Source organism: Pseudorca crassidens, chromosome 3 (genome assembly GCF_039906515.1).
Source record: "Pseudorca crassidens isolate mPseCra1 chromosome 3, mPseCra1.hap1, whole genome shotgun sequence".
Classification (NCBI taxonomy): domain Eukaryota; kingdom Metazoa; phylum Chordata; class Mammalia; order Artiodactyla; family Delphinidae; genus Pseudorca; species Pseudorca crassidens.
Genome location: NC_090298.1, coordinates 123652706 through 123677620, shown reverse-complemented (window position 1 = coordinate 123677620; position 24915 = coordinate 123652706). Strand labels below are relative to the sequence as shown.

The 24915-nt window shown below is 39.2% G+C and overlaps 1 protein-coding gene across 2 annotated transcripts in view; it reads right to left on the bottom strand.

Annotated features, from left to right (window-relative positions):
• The window catches only part of STK32A (serine/threonine kinase 32A), a 121269-nt gene that overhangs the window by 46465 nt on the left and 49889 nt on the right, over nucleotides 1-24915 (bottom strand). For both annotated transcript variants that reach the window (XM_067732175.1, XM_067732174.1), the window contains exon 5: nucleotides 7757-7930. In XM_067732175.1, the coding sequence (XP_067588276.1) occupies nucleotides 7757-7930 (174 nt within the window). The remainder of the gene's footprint in view (nucleotides 1-7756; nucleotides 7931-24915) is intronic.

The window sequence follows — 24915 nt, the reverse complement described above, 5'->3', positions numbered from 1 at the left end:
TATCAGACTAGGCAGTGTGTGCAAAACGCTTGTTAGCACAGTGCCTAGTTCTTGGTATATGCACAATGAATGACAGCTCTTCTTAAGCCATTAAGAAAATGAGATAGGTATTTGTAGTATAATTTAAATGGTGAGCAGAGGGGAGTAAACACCTCCAGGAATTAGAAAAGCATCTCTCCAGATGACTCATTTCCACAGGGTGCAGAAACGTGGGGTGTCACTGTGTTGACAAGTTCATTCATCAGAAGCTCATCTGTCACTCAATGATCATTGACTAAAATGATTAGCTGCAGAAAGATCTTATTTTTTCCCTATGAATGATCATCCCAAGAAAATAAAATGTGTTTTCCAAGATGCTGCAGTGTGTATGAGTCAGACAAAAAGACGAAATCTCAGCCTCGAAGATCTCTGCCTGTAACAAACTCAAGACCTTCGTTAAAACAAAGAATTTTGGCTCACAGCTGAATTGCAGAAAGGTCTTGATTATTAAATGTCTTAAAGGCTGACTATCCCACCTCACTGTTACATGCCCTTTGACAGTTCATTTCGGTCATGGGGCATTGCTGGGGAGAAATAGGTGCGTGGTAGAGAGCAGAAAGTCAAAGAGGTTATACTTTGAAGAGCGTCATCCTATCAGGGCTGAGGGGAATCACGCTAGACTCTTAGGTATGAAAGAACCATTCCTGTTCATCTGACCAAACCACCTCATTGCTTCCTTGACAAGGATGTTCAGGATTATGTTTACGGTCATAGAGGATATTGATGTCCGAGTCAGGCATAGGAAAACTTGTTTAGAGGAAGTATGGTAGACAGACTTTATGGTGCCCCCCATGTTCCCCACCTCCTCCTGTTCATGTCTTGTGTCATCCTCAGCCCTTGAGTGTGGGCTGATTGTGATTTGCTTCTAACTGACATTATACAGCAAGGGTGATGGGAGGTCGCTCTTCTTTGTGAGTGATTGTGTTACATAATTTTATTCAATGATATATACCCTGTCTTGCTAGCAGACTCACTCTGGAGTCTTGGTCTCCTCACTGAGTTTGAGGAAACAAGCAGAGTCCTATAGTCATGAGGCAATGAATTCTGCCAACATCCCTACTGAACTTGGAAGTGGACCCTTGCCCAGTCCAGCCTCCAAAAGAGAACCCAGTTCTGGCCAACACCTTGATTACAGCGTTTCTGAGAACCCAGCTAAGATGTGTCCAGACTCCTGGCCCAAAGAAACTGTGAGGTGGGATAGGGAGGGTGGGAGGGAGGGAGACGCAAGAGGGAAGAGTTACGGGAACATATGTGTATGTATAACTCATTCACTTTGTTATAAAGCAGAAACTAACACACCATTGTAAAGCAATTATACTCCAATAAAGATGTAAAAAAAAAAAAAGAAACTGTGAGATAATCAACGTGTGTTATTTTAAGTCACTACATCTGTGGTGGTTTCGTTACATGGCATAACAACTAACACAGCATGGAGGAAAGGCAGCATGGAGCCCCACACACTGTAGACACACAGTGGGAATAAATTAAAAAGATGCTGAAGACAACTTTATCCACAGCAACCTTTACCTTCCACGTCCACCCAAGGAGCACGTGTATATTCTGTCCTCATTCATTTGTTCAGTCACTGATGTATTTAGCAACCGCTCTGGATTAGACTAGAGATTAGATTAGAGATTAGAACAGGAGTGAGGAGTAGGGCCTCAGTTTAGGAGGGAGAGACCACTTCTTATAAGGAATATTGTGAGCCAGGGGCTACCACTAAAAGTAGGATCAAGACCACTGTGAAGCTGCCCTGAGTGTGAGTGACGTGTGTGGGTGGCACAGGATACACACATAACTGCTTATTTCCTTTGTAGTAAATGCCACAGAATTTAAACACCTTTCTCGTACGAGTGTTGAATTGTTTACTTGACTCCCTTTCACGCTGTATTATCAACTCTGGGTGACGGGGAAGTTGTCCGTCCTTTCAGAATTGAAGGTCAGCACCGAGAACATTGTCCGGCAAACAGATACTCAAGAAACAGTTCTTGAATGAATATTTATGAAAGAAGCATATCCCTAAGTTTTTATCTTCACCATCAAAATGCTGATTTCCAGAAGAATGATATAAACACCCGGCAAGCAGCTACTTCAGTCCAAGAGGGGATGTGCGAAAACTAATTCCTTTGTGTATTTTATGTGGAGGCTCCGAGATGGACTGGGTGTCAGTTAACGGTTTCTATGATTATAGCAGAGAAGACAAAGGTGATTAATAAAAATAGCATCCTATTCTTTTTTTGACAATCATGAATTTTCTTTTATTCCTACTTCAGCGTATCTGTAATCAGTTGGAGATGGAGATGAACTTTTGCAGCTCACTCTGTTGCACTGCCATCATTGATACCAGTGGCCTAATTAGATTTTTATCTTATTCCTGTAGGAATTTAGAAAGCAGTCAGTTATAACTTCATTAGAGTGAGATAATTCTTAGAAAGACAGAAAAACAAACATTCACTCAAATGGTTTTTTTTTTTTTTTTTTTTTTTTGCGGTATGTGGGCCTCTCACTGTTGTGGCCTCTCCCGTTGCGGAGCACAGGCTCTGGACATGCAGGCTCAGCAGCCATGGCTCACGGGCCCAGCTGCTCCACGGCATGTGGTATCTTCCCGGACCAGGGCACGAACCCGTGTCCCCCACATCGGCAGGCGGACTCTCAACCACTGCGCCACCAGGGAAGCCCTCAAGTGGTATTTTGACCCAAGATGACTTACTATTTAACTGTCCCAAACAATTCATCTCATTAGATTAAATCTGTAATTGAGCCTTTAACATCTGACAAGGGAAGGAATACAAATTTGTCATTAGACTGTAATAATTACTTTCTATCACTTTATTCACTGGAGAGACTGTGGCAATCAACAAATCAGAGTACTATCCCATAGGAAGGATTGTAATAAGTTTAATTTTCCTTATTTTTAAAAATAAAAGCAAATAATCACTGTATCTATATCTTAAGATCTTGATTCACTGATGTAAGTAAAGCGGAATATTGAACAAGGAAATGGCCATAATTTGGAAACTAGAGCTGATTTTCAAGCTGTACTCATAGAAAAATGTTTGACTTCCCGTCCAATAAGAAACATGTCTAATTGCACAATTCGAAATTAATGACTACTGTGCAATCCTGTGTCTTTCACAGCTATAGAGAAAACAGATTCTAAAAGTGAAAAAAAAAATAGCTAAATATTCTACATATTTAGGAAACTACAAAAAGTCAAGTCTGTGGATTAAAAATAATCCACAAACAAAATAAAACAAAACCCCATTTATGTCTCATTTGGAATTTAGGCAGAAATAGCATTTATGGTATTTAAAAAAAATAACTAAGATGGCCATTGCTGGCAGGAAAAACAATGCAAAAAAAACACTAAAGACAGAGCCTATTCTGTGTTACCACAGGGAGACAAACTAATACTTTCATTCAGAATACAGTTCCCCTTACACAGACTAAACTCTCCTTCCTGCTTTTAAGCCCTCTGAGCTCAGAAGAAACTTGTTTTGTTACCCCAAAGCATCTTCCCTACTGAAGCACTTCAGTCTTTCTCATCCAATTTAGCTTCTAGTTTTAGGCTCTTCTGTTGTCTGTTGGCTCCATTTGTGTCATCTTCATTTGTGCAGCCAGACAGCGGGTACCTGAAGGCAGGTGGCCGTGCCCCACCCTGTGCCACACCCTCCTCAGGGCAACAACAGTGCTGAACATCAGTAGGTGTGGAGAGTGGCTAAGAGCTCTGCATATCCTTCAAGTGTAGGTGGCCTCACCTACACGTTAGCCAAGTGATTTTCTGAACCGGAGTTTCATCAGCTGTAAAATGAGGACGGTCACACCATCAGCCTCTTGGAGTTGTGGGTGGACTGAGTGAAATAATTCACAAGTGCTTAAGCAGAGCACCTGGTACCCAGGAATCCCTCAGTCAGGGCAGCCTATTACCACTTCTGCTCCACACATATTCGCTGACCACCACAGGTAATTTGGAACCTTCTACCCTGTCCAGAGACAAAATGTTGTTTTGAAATTAGGAAGTCACTTTTTTTTTTTTTTGGTACATGGGCCACTCACCGTTGTGGCCTCTCTCCTTGTGGAGCACAGGCTCCGTACGTGCAGGCTCAGCGGCCATGGCTCATGGGCCCAGCCGCTCCGCGGCATGTGGGATCTTCCCGGACCGGGGCACGAACCTGTGTCCCCTGCATCGGCAGGCGGACTCTCAACAACTGTGCCACCAGGGAAGCCCTGGAAGTCACATATTTTACATCTGCACTTTCATGCAAATGATCTTTCCTTGCCTGGGAAATCTGTATTTTGTCCTTTTTTTTTTTATTCACATTTTAATACTTTGGAACTCAGGTTGTGTCTTAAATCCAATCCTCTAAGTAGCTGAAAGATGTTTTGTTATCTTAGATTCCATCAAATACAGCATGAATTCTTCACATTCTTTTGAAGAAAGAGATTTAGAAAGAGAATTATAGTACTCAGAAGCCTCTATCTCTTCTTCTATGTTGCTCTTCACGCTTTTAACTCTGCCCCAGGAGCCCTGAAGCTGGCTTCAGAGTGCCGCCACTATTATCCTCTAAATGCTGTAGACAAAGGGACACTGCTTACTTCACCATGTACATGTCTTTTAAGCCATTTGATACCACTTCAAATGGAAATCACTGCACATTGATATCTACTAGTCTGAAGGCAGAAAGTCCTGGTTATTAGAGCTCCCTCACAATTAAAATGCCTATTTGGTCATGACTGTCTTGAAAAGCCCTAATGAGGTTGATATATGTTCTGATTTTTCCGAAACACTTAGGGGTTTTGCCTGTTGTCCCAGCATAATTATTAACACAACTCCTTTCATTCTCAGGAGTACCCTGGTTTGGATGATAAATTACATGATTACCCAATGTGAAGACCAAGGTAGCTCTGAAATTTATGGCTTTAATGCCTTCTAGTTTAATTTCGTCTTTGTTATCTGTAAAGCTGGGCTTTTAGTCAATCTGTCATCCATGTGGTTCGGGCAGTGTTCATTCCTTCAGATTTTTGTCACACACTGGTTACACAGTGAGAAGCACAACACGCATGGCCCCAACTCATGGAGTTTACAATTTAGCACAGCACACAGACATTAGATAATTACATACCCCAAACATCACAACTCCTCAGGAGAGGTACAAAATGTTACGATTGACTATAAAATATAACACATGGGGAGGCAAGGTAGGACGTATGGGCAGTAGAAATACATCTGGATTGTTTTTTGTGTTTTTTTTTTAACATCTTTATTGGAGTATAATTGCTTTACAATGTTGTGTCAGTTTCTGCTGTATAACAAAGTGAATCAGCTATACGTATACATATATCCCCATATCCCCTCCTTCTTGCGCATCTCCCTCCCACCCTCCCTATCCCATCCCTCTAGGTGGTCACAAAGTACCCAGCTGATCTCCTTGTGCTATGCGGCTGCTTCCCACTAGCTATCTGTTTTACATTTGGTAGTGTATATATGTCCATGCCACTCTCTCATTTCGTCCCAGCTTACCCTTCCCCCTCCCCGTGTCCTCAAGTCCATTCTCTACATCTGCATCTTTATTCCTGTCCTAGGATGCTATCTCATTTTAACCCAGTATTCATAATGTCATGGTGTTTGCCTTCCATTCATCTGCCATGAGGAGGAGACATTTCAGTACAAAGAGGCCCTCTGAAGATGGGCACTAAGTAGTAATTGTGAGTGTGTAAAGGGCAAGGAGCAGAAACTTAGTCCTTGGTTTCTTATTCAAGTGGCAAAACCGTGATAGGAGCAAAAGAGAGTGAGGGAGACAAGGACAGAAAACAATGCTATTTGGTATGGTTATGTTCCTTGGGGGTGAAAATTGTATCAAGTTTTCTGTTTCGTTTTTCTCCTGTATTCTTCTTGGAACATGGTTCTAAGCACATGGCAAAAATGCTCAGAGCATCTTGACTTGTGATGACTGAGAAAATGAAGCTCAGAGAAAGAAGCCACAGAACTCAGATTCAAACAGAGAAGGGAGAAAGTTACAAGGTGGCCTCTGGTGATGTTGGCTTTTCATAGTCCCTGGCTTCTGCCTGAGATCTGCAATGTCAGCACCCCAAACAGACTGTGGTTTGGCAGTTTGGGGGAGGATGAGTGAGCATGAAGACCCTGACAGGGACTCTATAGCCTACAAATATGAAAAGTTTCTCCTCGGAAAGAAGCAGGCGGGAGGTAGCAGAAAGGCAGTATGGGAGAAAGATCGCTTGTCAACAGGATTCCCAGTTATTGACAAAAACACCGGGTGTGTAAATTTACTTCCGAGATCATACATGATTAACTGGTCTGCTTTCCATTTATCCATTGCCTGAAGAGCACGTTTCCAATACAAATGGGCCCTTCCAAAGATAGAAAATTAAATAATAATTATGTAAGCGCCAAGGCCAAAAAGAAAGAAAGAAAAAAAAAAGGATTGGTCCACAGTGCTTGCACGGAGAATCTATAAATTACGATGTTACATCTTCAACCACAGGCCCTGTACTAGTCCTGATAAATTCTAGATAAATGTCAACTTGTGGTGGGCAAAAATTTTATGTAGACAAATTTTCAGTAAATGAGACATAATTAAACTTAAAAACTCAGCAGATTCTTCAAGGATTAGAGATGACAGTGGCAGAGTCACATGTTGGTTGTTCATTTAACAATGCATAATTAATTAATGTATATATTTCATATGTGTAATTAATGCAAGGTAGTATAGTAGACAGAGCTCTGACTTTAGGATCGGAGAGATATAGGTTTGAATCCCGGCAATGCCAGTTGTCAGGGTCTCTCCTTGGCAAATCTTTGAGCCACACTTTTCTCATCTGTATAATGGGAATACTGTAATGAAATGTGGCATCCTCTTTGAGTTTTGAGAATTTAACAGGATAATATATGGAAGTCCCTAGCACTACCCGGCATATAGAAAGCCAGGTAAATAGTAGCTGCTTTGATGGTGATTAGGTTCAAACTTCTTATAAGTAACCTAGATGATACTTTAATGCCTCCAGGTCACAAAATCTCATATTTAATACTGGTCTAACTATACCTGCTCAGCTCACTTATCACTTATTACAGAGATCAAGTGAGATATTATATAGGAACTTGCCATTAAAAACTACGAACTCCTATATAAACATAAAGCATTATCCTTTTCTCTCTGTTGTCTGTTTGGGTTTATAGCTACTTGTGTTATTTGTTTGTCTTTAGCACAAATGCCCCAAGTGAAGGAGATACATTGCTTTTGCTAACTTCTGTCTGCAGCTTGCCCTCACAATAGGGTAGATGACAGGCAGATGTTAGGACTCAAATTTTCTCCCCAAAGAATTTTATTCCTACCCATTCTATTTCTTTCCCTTCATGCACTTCCTCCATTTCTCTTTTGATTAATTCATTTATATTTATTAAGCTCCTATATGTCACCTTTTCTTCTCTTTGTCTAGGCTTAGTTATAAGCAGCACCAACACTCACTAATTCTGGTCTTATTGTTTACAAACTGTGACCTTGGGCAGACTAAGCTCAATGTGCTCAGTTTTTGTTTTTTTTTAATCTGAAAAATGGGGACAATACACCTACCTCCAGGGATGTTGTAAGAATTAAGTAAGAATTAGATGTCATGCTCAACAAGGACCTGTTGAATGCTTCAGGTTGTGCATTCCCTCCTGTGCATTCAGACCAAGGCTGTCCCCTTGGACTTGACTCACCTGTGAATGATGCGCTGGCTCTGCAGGTAGTCCAGGGCCATGGCCAGCTCACAGATGAAGAGCTTCACAGTGTCTTCCTGGAAGCGGACATTCTGCTGCAGGTGATAACGCAGGTCCCCACCCAGCAGCAGGTCCACCACCATGAACATGTCTTCCTCATCTTGGAAGGAGTACCTGGAGGGGAATTAGAAATGCAAGTGGGTTAAATACATGTACACACTAAAGAGGCCCAGAGGCAAAGGACACCTTACAGATCAGAGCAGAACTTTCCTAAGCTAAGGGTTCAGGCTTTGGGAGTACTGGTCTATTACTCACTCCAGGCCCTCCGTTTCCACATGTGTAAAATGGGAATGATAAGAAGATCTTCCACATTTGATCATAGTGAAGACTAAATATGATGAGTATAATATTTAATGTCATTCCTGGCATATAGTAAGAACCCATTAACTGGAGGTCTACAAAGCTATAAAGCCCAGGAAATAAAGAACACCCCATTTATTCACCTATTATTAACGATCATATCCTGAACACACTGTTGCAGGAGGTCCATAAAATATGAGTTACAAGCCCTCCTTGAAGCACCTCGTGCTTATTTTTCCACACTAACAACTTCATTGCCCAGCAACATTATAACAAATCATGAACCACATAAATGATAAGAAAAAGATATAAAAAGGGCAATAAAGAAGTAAGTGCACAGTACAGGGCAGTAATTCGCTCAGTCTCTGGGATAAGGAGGGAAGGGAAATCTTCTCAGCAGAGGAGAAAACTGAGTTAAATTTTGAAGGATGGTGACAATAATAATAACTACAAAATAAAGCCAACATCTCTGGGGCAGACGCTAAAGGACTCCACAAATGTGGTGTCATTAACCCCACAATGCTGCTCTTATGCTCCCATTTTCCAAATGAGGAAATCAAGGCCCGGTGAAGCTTCAGTAATTTGCATGAGGTAGAACACCCAATAAATGGTAGAGGTGAAGGGGTCTCCAGGTCCAAAAGGAAGATCTGAGAGAGGAAAACAGCAGGAATTAAGCACAGACATGGGAAAGAACACAGTGTGAGGGGGGAAAGGAAAATAGTTTGGGTTTGTTGGAACGACAGGTGTTACGGGAAAGCTTGAGCCTGGAGAGAAAGATAGAGGGCAGATCCCATGACAGGAGCTTGTTCACGAGTCTGTACACGTTGGAAAGACGGTGAAGAGGTTTAAGCAGGACGTATGATCAGACAGGGACTCCACACTTGAAGGAGCATGGGCTGGACGGACGGGAAGAGGGAAGGAGACACAGGCCAGCAGAACTGGCCTCTGCTCCCTGCAAAGAGTCTTTTGTAAAAATGCATTCCAACGGCTATGACTCGTTTTGTTTTCCTCAAAGCACAGACATGATTTCTAGTCACAGAAAGCTCTCTGTATCAGCACTATGTCAACACGTTTCTTTTGACATCATGTCACTGAGATCGTATTTTCAAGTTTTATTTGAATCACAGAATTAAGAGTCTGCAAAGCAGTGCCCAGGATGCAAACGAATTCCTAGTGACAAGTTCTTTGCTTAGGAAACAAACATAGAATATCAATGATGGGAGAACTGTACTGAGTACATTTTCTTCTTTAGAGTGATCATTGTGCTAGAGGAGGAGAGGACTTGCAAACAAAAGAAAAAAGAGAAATTCAATGAAGCATTAATCTGAGGCAGTAACATTCTAATGAAGACTAGGTCCTCGGTGCTTCCTTGTTCAGTAAATAAAATTCTGTTTACCACTGAGGACTGATTCACACAGAAGATGTCAGAAATTAAGCCCTTAGGGAGAATTTAGACAGAAACACGGGAAGGGCTTGTAAAAATGTGGGCAGCACATCCTTGGTATTGTCTTTTAGGAAGTGTTATTGTTCACCTCCTTGCAAGGACTGGCTGGGCATCTCTGCCATAGGTTTGATGGGCACCAGGATAGGTTCCTGAACCTGGGCTATTTGGTTCGGAATCCTCCCAGCTGCACCACTACACGTTATATCCATTGTTTTACAGGTCTTTCAGGAAGTAATAATGTGCTAGTTATACGTAACCCTGACCGGGATCTATTGCACTTAGGCTGCCCTTAGCTAATATAACAAACGATGATGGCTCATGGGATGAGAGCAGTGTCTTCTTGGGATAGCTGGCAAATGAGGTGGCTGAGAACTGGGTACCAAAAGAAGGGAGAAGAGAATGCTCACCATGAACGTAACTCGCTGCCAATGGATACAACCCAGGCAGACTGGGTTCGCATAGAGAGCAGTGATTGGCTGCATTCAGCTCCCCACTGGAGGCAGGCGGAGGTCCCAAACCCGGTGACAGAGAAGAGGACTCTTCTCCCATTACTCTATTTAACTCGAAGTGAGGGACAAGTGTATTATTAAATTCACCCTAAGTGAACGAACATTTTTATTGCGACTTGGGCTCAGCGATTTTTATTCAAAGAACAAACTGATAAAGGTGCCAGTTGTGTCAAGTTAACGACAGTGTCCGGCCACGCAGGGGATTATTAGAGAAGAAGCAGCGCAGGCAAGAGGCAACATGCTTCCCTTGGCCAGTATGATTTTAAATTTATTTAATCATGGAGCCAGTTGGTTGTTAAAAATCCTTTTTCCCCTTCGGCACATCAGACCTGAAGCCCTCTATCACAGATCCTAGACTCTCAGAGGGAGAGAAGATAAGATTTTAATTTCCAGGACTATATCCAGTAACATATGTGGGCACAACACAGTTTGGTAATAACTAGGATATGAAGGTTCATATCATAACCTGATTGTTTAAACCTAAAAGTGAAAGAGCTTCCCTATACCTTGGCCATTTATCCCATAGACTCAATGATGCATTTCCATTACTTTTTAAAAATGCTATATCATGGCTTATTTGTTAGTTGACAGCTCCAAAATTAGTAAATCTGGTCCCACTGCATGTGAAATGCATTGTAAAGTCTGCTCAGTAAGAACGGAGATAAGTAACAAAGGACCACCACCCTGCTCCACCCTACTCCATCATATTGCCATAGACTATACACAGCTCTCTCTGTGTAATGTTGAACCTCTCCAATTCGTTCTACACACCATGGTTATGTTTTTACAATGTGAGTTTTATGTTATGCAGCCCCATAAAACCCCTTCACCTCTTTCCATGGTCCGCAGGACCCTGTGTGGTCTGGCCCTGTTTACTTTTCCAGACTTATTTTGAAGATCTTTTCCTTCCATTACTCAACTAGCAGTTCATGCCCCCTCCAGCTTTAGAAGACTGTGATATGGTATGACCTTGCCTGCACGCACAATGCTGTCCACTACCTGGTTATTGTCTCTTCCTCTTTCAGTCTCAGCCCAAAGGACACCTCACAGAGACATTTCTAACACTCCATATCAAACCTTGTCTCCCTGTTATACACAGTGCCGTATTCTTGTTCGCTCAACTTATCATAATTTGAAAATATTTTCCTGCATGCTTTTGGATTAACAGCTTTCATTCCCACTCTGCCATCAGGAAGCATGCCTGTTTTTACTCATCCTTCATTCCTCGGTCCCTGTATGCTTCCTGAAATGTAGACTCTAAAAACAGTTGTAGAAAAAGTAACAAATTCATGAATGAACTAAAAAAAGGAAAGAGAAAAGCAAGATTAAAACTCAGGTTTGGGGCTTCCCTGGTGGCGCAGTGGTTGAGAGGCCGCCTGCCAATGCAGGGGACACGGGTTCGTGACCCGGTCCGGGAAGATCCCACATGCCGCGGAGCGGCTGGGCCTGTGAGCCATGGCCGCTGAGCCTGCGCGTCTAGAGCCTGTGCTCCGCAACGGGAGAGGCCACAACAGTGAGAGGCCCGCGTACCGCAAAAAAAAAACAAAAAACAAAACTCAGTTTGGGTGGGTCTGATATGCATTTGTTAGGTTCTATTTTTAGAAATTAGCATGGCTACCAAATCAGTCACTCACCTTCTTGAAGCTGTCTCATGCAGGCCACTTTGAAATAAATCTGAATTGGAGCACTGGAAGAGATCTATTTTCCAATGGAGGGTTTTTCAAATTGTGGCTCATAACGCACTAATGGTTGTGAAATCAGTTTGGTTGGTCCTAACAAGCACTTTTTTGGACGAAATAAAATAGACTGAATAAAATAAAATAAATGCTATTAACATATAAGGCCAAACATTGTTTTTGTGAATATAACGTGTGTCTCTGTGAGTATATCTACTGGGTTGTGATGAAAAATAGATTTCTTCCCGTGGGTTGAAGATAAAAAAAGCTTGAAAACCGTGACACTAGGGCAACCTGCTGCTTATTCCAGAACTATTGTATCAAATCCCATTCAGACTTTACCATTTCTGATGTCTGTCAGTTCTGATGTCTCCATCTAGCAAAGCATGGGAAATGCAGGACAAATATTATTAGATATTGCTTTTTAAAGCTCTCAGCTTTTGTAGAAAAAGACATTGATTCATCAAAGATGGAATCCATTTAAAAACATATTTAAGGAAAATACAAATGGAAAATGCATAGGCTTTAGGCAGGCCTGGGTTTAAATATCACATGTGAATCTGGAGCAAGTCCCTTAAAGGAAACTGAAACTCTGAGAGGATATTTGTACATTGGAAATGATTTTATGTACCATGTGGCAAAGAGCAAATTAGATATAATGTTTGTAAAGTAATTAGCGCAAAGCATGGCTCAGAGCATGGTGGTAAGGAACTTGGCCCTGGGAACAGACTGCTTATGTTTAAATCCCAGCTCTGCCCTTTAACATCTTTAAAACTGGATGGAGCAAGTTATATAAGCCCTCAGCATGCCCATCTATAGTAGTATATACCTCATAGGGCTGTTGGGAAGATCAAGTGTAGTTAATACACATAAAGTGCTTAAAAGAGTACATGGAAGTACTTGGAAGATAGCTATTATAATTACCTTTCTTCTTCCACCCATGAATGTAATATAACTCTGGTATTAAGCAGATTAACTTGTTTTATGCAATTGTTTCCTATTATTTTATATGAGGTAATTATATGAAGATACTGATTGATTTATAGTTGATTTACAATATTGTGTTAGTTTCAGGTGTACAGCAAAGTGATTCACTTATACATACATATGTATATCTATATTTTTTTAATTCTTTTCCATTATAGTTTATTATAAGATATCGAATATAGATCCCTGTGCTGTATAGTAAATCCTTGTTGTTTATCTATTTTATATATGGTAGTTGTGCATCTGTTAATTCTGTACTCACAATTTATCCCCCCACCCCTTCCACTTTGGTGACCATAAATTTGATTTCTATGTCTGTGAGTCTGTTTCTGTTGTGTAAATAAGTTCATTTGTGCTATTTTTTTTAGATTCCACATATAAGTGATATTATATTTGTCTTTCTCTGACTTACTTCATTTAGTATGATAATCTCTAGGTCCATCCATGTTGCTGCAAATGGCATTATTTCATTTGTTTTTATGGCTGAGTAATATTTCATTGTATATGTATATATATACCACAACTTCTTTATCCATTCATCTGTTGATGGACACTTAGGTTGCTTCCATGTCTTGGCTATTGTAAATAGTGCCACTATGAACATTGGGGTGTATGTATCTTTTCAAATTAGAGCTTTTGTCTTTTCTGGATATATGCCCAGAAGTGGGATTGCTGGATCATATGGTAACTCTATTTTTAGTTTTTAAAAGAACCTCCATACTGTTCCCCATGGTGGCTGCAACCAATTTACATTCCTACCGACAGTATGGGAGGGTTCCCTTTTATGAATATGTTTATTGTCAGTGGTATAATCGACATGATTACCATTAACTGAGCTCTTACTATATGTCAGATACCATGCTAGGTACTTTATGTATATTATTGCATTTGATTGTTACTATAAACCTGTGAGGTAATATCTTTTTTTAAAAATTTCATTTATCTTTTTATACAGCACGTTCTTATTAGTTATCTATTTTACACACATCACTGTATACATATCAATCCCAATCTCCCAATTCATCACACCACCACCAAACCCACCCCCACTTTCCCCCCTTGGTGTCCATGTGTTTGTTCTCTACATCTCTGTCTCTATTTCTTCCCTGCAAACCAGTTCATCTGTACCATTTTTCTAGGTTCCACATATATGCGTTAATATATGATATTTGTTTTTCTCTTTCTGGCTTACTTCACTCTGTATGACAATCTCTAGGTCCATCCACGTCTCTACAAATGACACAATTTCTTTCCTTTTTATGGCTGAGTAGTATTCCACTGTGTATATACACCACATCTTCTTTATCCATTCGTCTGTCCATGGACATTTAGGTTGTTTCCGTGTCTTGGCTATTATAAATAGTGCTGCAATGAACATTGGGGTGCATAGTGCTGCAATGAACATTGGGGTGCATGTGTCTTTTTGAATTATGGTTCTCTCTGGGTATATGCCCAGTAGTGGGATTTCTGGGTCGTATGGTAGTTCTATTATTAGTTTTTTAAGGAACCTCCATACTGTTTTCCATAGTGGCTGTATCAATTTACATTCCCACCAATAGTGCAAGAGGGTTCCCTTTTCTCCACACCCGCTCCAGCATTTATTGTTTGTAGATTTTTTGATGATGGCCATTCTGACCGGTGTGATGTGATAGCTCATTGTAGTTTTGATTTGCATTTCTCTAATAATTAGTGATGTTGAGCATCCTTTCATGTGTTTGTTGGCAATCTGTATATCTGCTTTGGAGAAACGTCTATTTAGGTCTTCTGCCCATTTTTTAATTGGGTTGTTTGTTTTTTTAATGTTGAACTGCATGAGCTGCTTGTAAATTTTGGAGATTAATCCTTGTTGATTCGTTTGCAAATATTTTCTCACATTCTGAGGGCTGTCTTTTTTATAGTTTACTTTGCTGTGCAAAATCTTTTAAGTTTCATTAGGTCTCATTTGTTTATTTTTGTTTTTATTTCCATTACTCTAGGAGGTGCATCGAAAAGGATCTTGCTGTGATTTATGTCAAAGGGTGTTCTGCCTATGTTTTCCTCTAAGAGTTTTATAGTGTCTGATCTTAAATTTAGGTCTCTAATCCATTTTGAGTTTATTTTTGTGTATGGTGTTAGGGAGTGTTCTAATTTCATTCTTTTACATGTAGCTGTCCAGTTTTCCCAACACCACTTATTGAAGAGACCGTCTTTTCTCCATTATATGTCCTTGCCTCCTTTGTCATAGATTAGTTGACCATAGGTGCATGGGTTTATCTTTCGGCTTTCTATCCTGTTCAATTGATCTGTATTTCTGTTTTAGTGCCAGTACCATATTGTGTTGATTACTGTAGTTTGTAGTATAGTCTGAAGTCAGGGAGTCTGATTCCTCCAGCTCTGTTTTTTTCCCTCAAGACTGCTTTGGCTATTCGGGGTCTTTTGTGTCTCCATCGAAATTTTAAGATTTTTTGTTCTAGTTCTGTAAAAAATGCCATTAGTAATTTGATAGGGATTGCATTCAATCTGTAGATTGCTTTGGGTAGTATAGTCATTTTCACACTCATTTTCAATCTGTATGTGTCCCTAGGTCTGAAGTAGGTCGCTTGTAGACAGCATATATATGGGTCTCATTTTTGTATCCATTCAGCGAGCCTGTGTCCTTTGGTTGGAGCTTTTAATCCATTCACATTTAAGGTAATTATTTATATGTATGTTCCTATTATCATTTTCTTAATTGTTTTGGGTTTGTTTTCATAGTTCCTTTTCTTCTCTTGTGTTTCCCACTTAGAGAAGTTCCTTTAGCATTTGTTGTGCAGCTGGTTTGGTGGTGTTGAATTCTCTTAGCTTTTGCATGTCTGTAAAGCTTTTGATTTCTCCATCGAATCTGAATGAGATCCTTGCCGGGTAGAGTAATCTTGGTTGTACGTTCTTCCCTTTCATCACTTTAAGTATATCATGCCACTCCCTTCTGGCTTGTAGTGTTTCTTCTGAGAAATCAGCTGTTAACCATATGGGAGTTCTCTTGTATGTCATTTGTCATTTTTACCTTGTTGCTTTTAATAATTTTTCTTTGTCTTTAATTTTTGTCAATTTGATTACTATGTGGTGTGACATGTTTCTCCTCAGGTTTATCCTGTCTTGTACTCGCTGCACTTCCTGTACTTGGGTGGCTATTTCCTTTTCCATGTTAGGTAAGTTTTCGACTATAATCTCTTCAAATATTTTCTCAGGTCCTTTCTCTCTCTCTCTTCTCCTTCTGAGACCCCTATAATGCAAATGTTTGTGCATTTAATTTTGTCCCAGAGGTCTCTTAGGCTGTCTTCATTTCTTTTCATTCTTTTTTCTTTATTCTGTTCTGTGGCAGTGAATTCCACCATTCTGACTTCCACGTCACTTATCCATTCTTCTGCCTCAGTTATTCTGCTATTAATTCCTTCTAGTGTAGTTTTCATTTCACTTATTGTATTGTTCATCTGCTTGTTTGTTCTTTAATTCTTCTAGGTCTTTGTTAAACATTTCTTGGATCTTCTCGATCTTTGCCTCCATTCTTTTTCCGAGGTCCTGGATCATCTTCACTATCATTATTCTGAGTTCTTTTTCTGGAAGGTTGCCTATCTCCACTTCAGTTAGTTGTTTTTCTGGGGTTTTATCTTGTTCCTTCATCTGGTACATAGTCCTCTGCTTTTTCATCTTGTCTGTCTTTCTGTGGATGTGGTTTTTGTTACACAGGCTGCAGGATTGTAGTTCTTCTTGCTTCTGCTCTCTGCCCTCTGGTGATGAGGCTACCTAAGAGGCTTGTGCAAGCTTCCTGATGGGAGGGACTGGTGGTGAGTAGAGCCGGTGTTGCTCTGGTGGGCAGAGCTCAGTAAAACTTTAATCTGCTTGTCTGCTGATATGTGGGACTGAGTTCCCTCCCTGTTGGTTGTTTGGCCTGAGGTGACCCAGCACTGAAGCCTACAGGCTCTTTGGTGGGGCTAATGGTGGACTCTGGGAGGGCTCACGCCAAGAAGTATTTCCCAGAACTTCTGCTGCCAGTGTCCTTGTCCCCATTGTGAGCCACAGCCAGCCCCCACCTCTGCAGGAGACCCTTCAACACTAGCAGATAGGTCTGGTTCAGTCTCCTATGGGATCACTGCTCCTTCCCCCTGGGTCCTGATGTGCACACTACTTTGTATGTGCCCTCCAAGAGTGGAGTCTCTGCTTTCCCCAGTCCTGTCGAAGTCCTACAATCAAATCCCACTATCTGTCAAAGTCTGATTCTCTAGGAATTTCTCCTGTTGCTGGACCCCCAGGTCGGGAAGCCTGATATGGGGCTCAGAACCTTCACTCCAGTGGGTGGACTTGTGTGGTATAAGTGTTCTCCAGTTTGTGAGTCACCCACCCAGCAGTTATGGGATTTGATTTTATTGTGATTGCGCCCCTACTACCATCTCATTGCAGCTTTTCCTTTGTCTTTGGACGTGGGGTATCTTTTTTTGGTGAGTTCCAGTGTCTTCCTGTCAATGATTGTTCAGCAGTTAGTTGTGATTCTGCTGCTCTTCATGTTAGATTCTCTGCCATGCATGATGTCTGGTGATTCTCTCGGTAAGTAATATCTTTATCCTCATTTTTACTAATGGTAGAAATTCAGGTTTAGTCATCAGAAAAAATAGCAAACCAAATCCATCAACATATTTAAAAAGTTATACACCATGACCAAGTGGGATTAATATCTGAAAATCAATGAATAAAATACATTAATAGAATAATGGACAAAACATTATGATCATCTCAATAGGCACTGGAAAAGCATTTGACAAAATACAGCACTCATCCGTGATCAAAACTCTTAACAAATTTGAAATGGAAGGGAGCTTCCTCAATTTGATAAAGGATATCTGCAATAAAACCCTAAAGTTGAATACTTCCCCCTCTAAGATCAGAAACAAGGCAAGAATACCTCCCCTCACTTCTTTTCAATACAGTACTGGCAATTCTAGCCAGTGAAAGAAAGAAAGGGAAGGAGGAAGGGAGGGAGGGAGAGAGGAAGGCAGGGAGGAAGGAAGGAAGGAAGAATGGCATATTGGAAAGGAAGAAATGAAACTTCCTTTAATTACAGACAACACGATTCTGCATATAGAAAATCATAAGGGAACTACAAAATACCATTAGAACTAATAATCAAGGTAGCAAGGTTTCAGGATACAAGATCAATATACAAAAACCAATTGTATTTTTCTATATAAGCAGTGAACAAAATGGAAATAATTTTTAAGAATACAATTGTGTTCAGAAAAGTTCAAAGATAATAAAATGCTTAAGAATATTAAATTAAAATTTAGCAAAGAAGAGCAAGACATACACAAAAAAATCACAAAATTCTGTTCAGGGAAATTAAAGATCTAAATAACTGGAGAAACATTCCATGTTCATAAATTGAAAGACTCAAATATTGTTAAGATGTCGATTATGCCCCAAAATATCTATAGGGTCAGTGCAATTCCTATCGAATTCCCAGCAGGCTTTTTGTTTTTGTATGAACTGACATGCATCTCTTAAATTTATAAGGAAATGCAAAACACCTAGAATAGCCAAAATGATGTTGAAGAAAAAAATCAGAGGACTTTCACTTCCCAATTTCTAAATGTATTATAAAGCTGTAGTTATCAACACAGTGTGGTACTGGCATAATGTAGAGGTATAGGTCAATGGAACAGAACTAAGAGTTCAGAAATATATCTTTATAGTCAATTGATTTTTGACTAAGATGCCAGGAAAAGATAATCGGTTTAACAAATGGTGATGGGTCAATTAGATATTCACATCCAAAAATGATGAACTTAGACCTCCACACCATACATAAAAATAACTCAAATGGATCATAGATGTAAGTGCAAAAACAACAAAACTTTTAGAGTAAAACACAGGATAAAATCTTTGAGACGTTGGATTAGGTAAAACTTTCCTAGATACAATACTAAAAGCAAGGTCTATTAAAAACTTGATAAATTAGAGTTTATCTAAATTCAAAATTGTTGCACTTCAAAAGATGCCATTAAGAAAATGACAAGGCAAGCAACAGACTAGGAGAGAATATTTGCCGAATATGTAACAGATAAAAGGATTATACCCAGAATTTACAAAGGACTACTACAATTCAATAATAATACAACCCAGGGGCTCCCCTGGTGGCGCAGTGGTTGAGAGTCCGCCTGCCGATGCAGGGAACGCGGGTTCGTGCCCCGGTCCGGGAGGATCTCACATGCCGTGGAGCGGCTGGGCCCGTGAGCCATGGCCACTGGGTCTGCGCGTCCGGAGCCTGTGCTCCGCCACGGGAGAGACCACAGCAGTGAGAGGCGCACGTACTGCAAAAAAAAAAAAAAAAAACAACCGAAGAAAAAAGTGGGCAAAGATATGAACAGATGTTTCACTAAAGAAGATACACATGAAAAGATGCCTAACATTACTAGGCATTAGAGAAATGGAAACTAAAACCACAAATGCCATGCTCATCTGAATGGCTGTAATAAATAAAATAGACAATAACAAATGTCAGCTCTAGGATGTAGAGAAAAGAGAACCCTTATACATTGCTGGTGGAAATGTAAATGGTGCAGTCACTTTGGAAGACAGTTTGTGAGTCTCTCAAAAAGTTAAACATTAAATTACCATATCACCCAGCAATTCCACTGTTAGATATCTATCCAAGAGAAGTAAAATCACATTTCTATGCAAAGACTTGTATGCAAGTGTTCATTGCAGCATTATTCATTATTGCCCCAAACTGGAGACAAGCTACATGTCCATCAACTGGTGAAGGAACAGACAAAATGTGGTACATCTATATAGTGACATACTATTCAGCTCTAAAAAGGAACAAATTAATAGCACAGACTACATAATGGATGAACCCCATAAACATTATGCTACACGAAAGGAGCGAGACACAAGAGATTACATATTTATAATTCCATTTATATGAAATTGTCAGAAAAGGCAAATTTATAGATACAGAAAGTAGATTATTAGTTGCCTGGGGCTCAGGCTTGGAATGGGAATTAACTAAATGGGCACAAAGGATCTTACTAGCAGGATAAAAGTTTCTAAAATTGATTTATAGTGACTGGCACCACTCAGTAAAATTACTTAGGATCACTGAATTGAACACTTCAAATGGGTGAATTTTATGATGTGTAAAATATACCTCAATAAAATTGTTGCAGAAAAGAGGACAGTGGTTAGGAGGAAAAGAAAAGATTATGGTGTAGAGAGATTAAATATTTGCTCAAGAACCACATGTTAGGAAATTGTGGAGGCGGGATTGCACCTAAACCCACGCAGTTAATATACTATATATATAATATGTAATATATATATTTTTTATGTATATATATATTTATATATATTTTTATTATATATAAATATATAAAATATATATATTTTTATATATTTATATATATTATTTATATATATATAATATATAATATACTAATATAATAATATGGGTGCACAGCGGCCAATAAAGTTCATGCGACAAAAAAGCATCTAAAGCTTATAATAAAATCCTGTCAGGGAGTAGGTTACTTATTTACGTCCCCTTCAACTCAGCTCTCAAAATTCAATTTGTATGCCTTTTGGGTAGTCTCATTCCAATGGTGGGACATTTCTGATCTTCAGCCAGGGATCTCCACAGAAGTGTTTTTAAGAACAATTGTTGTCCTATGCACTAAAATGGGAGAAAAATTAATCTGTGTTTTTCAGACTCTGACCAGGGAGTGCCCACGGCAAGCTTTTCACAGTTTAGGAAAATCATTAGCCCTTGTGAGAAGAGATCCCTGAGGAATGGGCAAAGAGGAAGTTAGGGTGCACTGTCCCATTGTCTTTCTTTGGAGCACTGCTCTATCATATTTCTCTTCTTGTGGCTCTGTAGTAATTTTCCAAAGTGTGTCTAGTGTGAAACTCACAAAAAATAAAACCAAACTAGTATCATTTCATCTAACGAATTTGCCATGACAATACAGAAAACCTAAGGTTTGCAAAAGTCAGATTTCAACAGTTTATAAATAACTATGCCCAGTTGTTGCTGTGTGTGTGTGTGTGTGTGTGTGTGTGTGTGTGTGTGTGTTTGAACTGAATTTCCAAAGCATGCATGACAAACTGAAGTAAAAGAAAGGTACATGGCTAGGATAACATGGGAACCAAGTTGAGAGAAGAATCTAAATTCTCTCTGCTATAAATTTAGAAGGAGGGGATTTACAACCTAAACAAGCGTGTTTGACTCCTACTCAGTGTGTCAGAGTGAGAATACTTCCATCAAGGCTTGAGGTGAGGCACACTCGGTGACAACTTGGAGAACTGGGCACTCTCATGTGCTCTGGATGGAAGGTAGTTTGGTAAAAGTGCCTCTGAGGACAATTTGGAAATACCTCTTGAAAAAACACATGGTGTTTGACCCTGTAATTTCACTGCTAGAAACTTTCACTATAGATGCACTTGAAAAATCACACCAAGATGTACTTGTAAGGATACACAGTACATCATAAAAAATCAAAAGCAATTTGCATGCCCATTAATAGGGGAACATGTGAATAAATTATGGTAAATTCATGTTACTGATTATACAGCAATTAAAAAAAAATAAGGCATCTATATTCTCATATGAAAAGATTTTCAAGATATTATATTATGAGATAAAGTGAGGGAAAGAAAATGTTTAGACTATAATATGCATTACAGCACTGAATGCTTAGTGTACATAAAAACTATACAGTAAAAAAAGGATATATAAACACAACACAAAAGAAAACATATTACACAAGTATGCTGGTATATGCATAAAATTTGTTTTGAAAATAAGATAACCAGTTATCTAAACAGTAAGATTGCATCATTTTATTTTTATATTTAAAAGGCCTAATAAATACAACAAAAAAATTTCTACTTTGATATACCTAATATATTTTGTCTCCTTGTACTAGATCCCAGTGATCTAGTACACGGTATAGTGAATATAGACAATACTGTATTATAATCAATAAACTTGCTAAGAGATTAGAATTTAGTGATTCCAACCACTAAAAAAAAAGGGATCATTATATAACTCAACAAAGGTGCTAATTATTGCAAAGGCAACCATATTACAATATATAAATGTGTCAGATTAACATGTTGTACTCTTTAAATCTGCACAATGTTAGATGTCAAATATATTTCCATTAGAAAAAGAAAAAATGATCTATGTTGTCTCATCAGGAAAGGAACTAACACAGATGAATCAGCTTCTAATCTCTGTAAATTACCTAGACTCGAGGTTTTCACCAAATACTCAATGTTCACAATTCCCTGATTGTTCTATAAATGTCTGCTTTTATTTTTTAGTTATTTTTTTGAATTTTATTTTTAATACAGCAGGTCATTAGTTATCTATTTTATACATATTAGTGTATATATGTCAATCCCAATCTCCCAGTTCATCCCACCCCCCAAACCCCCGCTTTCCCCCCTTGGTGTCCATATGTTTGTTCTCTACATCTGTGTCTCTATTTCTGCCTTGCAAACCGGTTCATCTGTACCATTTTCCTAGATTCCACATATATGCGTTAATATATAATTAAATGTCTTCTTTTAAAAAGGAACTTTTATAGAATATTTGGGTCCTTTAAATGGATTCAAACAAGGTCCATACTTTGTCCTTGGTTTATGTGCCTTTAAGATGTTTTTTATTCTATAGCTTCCCTAACCAACTCTTCTTTTATTCCTAGTAATTTTTTGTTGAAGAAACCAAATCATTTTTGCTGTAGCTGTTCCACAGCCTGAATTTTGCTGTTTGCATTTCTGGCTCGTCTTTCTACATGTTTCACAACTCTCTGTATTTTGTGAAAATTGCTGGTTAGATCTTAAGGTTTGCTCAGATTCAGGTTTGATGCAGGGGGTGGCGGGCAGGACTACTTCACAGGTGGTGGGGTGTACTTTGAGCAGGAGGTAGATAATCAGTAGGTCTTTCTTTTCATGGTGAATGCCTCGATCCAAAAAGGCACCTGAATGCCTAGATCCAAAAAGTTCTTATGGGTTGTAATATTTGAATTCTATCATTTCTCCTTTGTATTTTAGCTGGAGTACTTTTATAAAGAGAAACTGGCTTTCAGCAATTATTTAGTTACTTTGAGGTACAGTTCATACAGAAAACGTAAAACAAATGCTGAAGTCTTTTATTTATCACTTTTCAAAATGATTTGTTGGTTTCCTAGAATCCTCCCAAAGCAAACAGTAAGTTTTTTTAAAAAATCATAATGAAATCATGGGTTTGATGGGTTATCACCCTTATTGATGTCCATTCTTTGGCCAATAGGAACATAGTCAAGTTGGATCATGTGTTTTTTTGACATGACCCTAGTAGGTTTTGATAGCTTTATGACTTTCTGATATGAAAAGATATTTCTTCCTCCAGACTGGGCGATAGAAGTGTCTGCTGCAATTGGATTGTCATTGTTACTAGGTCTTTTCAATGGCTAGAGCTAGGATTAGATACAGATATTTGATATAAGTATAGGTATAATATATATATATATGCATACACAAATGTAATTGAAGATAAATGCACTGTAAATTCATAATGATAGTTTCAATTTATATTCAAGACTGCAGTGACTCTTAATCTCATCACTATTTTTTTTTTTTTGCGGTACACCGGCCTCTCCCGTTGCGGAGCACAGGCTCCAGACGCGCAGGCTCAGCGGCCATGGCTCGCGGGCCCAGCCGCTCCGCGGCATGTGGGATCCTCCCAGACTGGGGCACGAACCCGTGTCCCTTGCATCGGCAGGCGGACTCGCAACCACTGCGCCACCAGGGAAGCCCAATCTCATCACTATTATATCAGTAACTCCTTTCTTCCTTACTGAAAATCCTAGTTCTCAAAGATATTGAGATCTCTCAAGTTTTTACCAAATTACCCTCCATGCTGTTTGCTTTATCCATAATGGATGTAAAACACTTTCAGAATAGCAATATAAACATTACCTTCAGCAATACCGTTACTGAAAACACTTTAAGATATTGCTATTCTTTTTTGTCATTAAGGTATAATTCCACTAATGATATAAAGTCATTGTCTGAAACTCACTTGAAATAGTACAATTCTGTGTGGTTATGCCTCAAACTGGATAGATACTTGGGTTCGTTTGTTTTATTATACATTCCATTTGGGGGGATTGTTTTTAAATTTTCATTTTGTTTTAGAGTTATATAAAGTATTTCTGTATTTTATAAAATCAAAGTCAAATCTGCAAAACAAGGTATCTTGAGAAAAAATCTCCTATCCCTCTCTGTTTTCTTTAATACCACCATTTGTCTATTAATAACTTTTTAAAAAATATTTTTTGATTGTGGTAAAATATATATAACATAAGATTTACCATATTAACCACTTCAGTGTCACTAAGTATATTCACAATGTTGTGTAATCATCACCACTACCTATTTCCGGAACTTTTTCTTCATCCCAAACAAGAACTCTACCCATTAAATAATACCTCCCTATTCTCCCTCTCCCCAACCCCTGGTAAACTCTGTTTCTATCTGTATGTATTTGTCTATTTTAGGCACCTCATGTAAGTGAAATTATACAGCATTTGTCCTTTTGCATCAGGCTTATTTCACTTAGTATAATGTGTTCAAGGTTCATTCATGTAGCATGTATCAGAATTTCATTCCTTTTTAGGCTGAATAAGATTCTGCTCTATGCATATACCACATTTTGTTTTTCCATTCATCTGTTGACAGACATTTGGATTGTTTCTACTATTTGATTACTATGAATAACGCCACTATGAATATTAGTGTACAAGTATCTGTTTGAATCCCTTTCAATTATTTTAGTATATACTTAGGATAGGAATTGCTGGATTGCATGGTAATTCTATGTTTAACTTTTTTTTTTTTTTTTTTTTGCGGTACGCGGGCCTCTCACCGCTGTGGCCTCTCCCGCTGCGGAGCACAGGCTCCGGATGCGCAGGCTCAGCGGCCGTGGCTCACGGGCCCAGCCGCTCCGCGGCATGTGGGATCTTCCCGGACCGGGGCACGAACCCGTGTCCCCTGCATCAGCAGGCGGACTCTCAACCACTGCGCCACCAGGGAAGCCCTAGTTTTAGCTCTTATATTTAGGTCTGTTATCCATTTTGAGTTCATGTTTGTATAGTGTGAGGTAGGGGTCCAACTTCATTCTTTTGCATT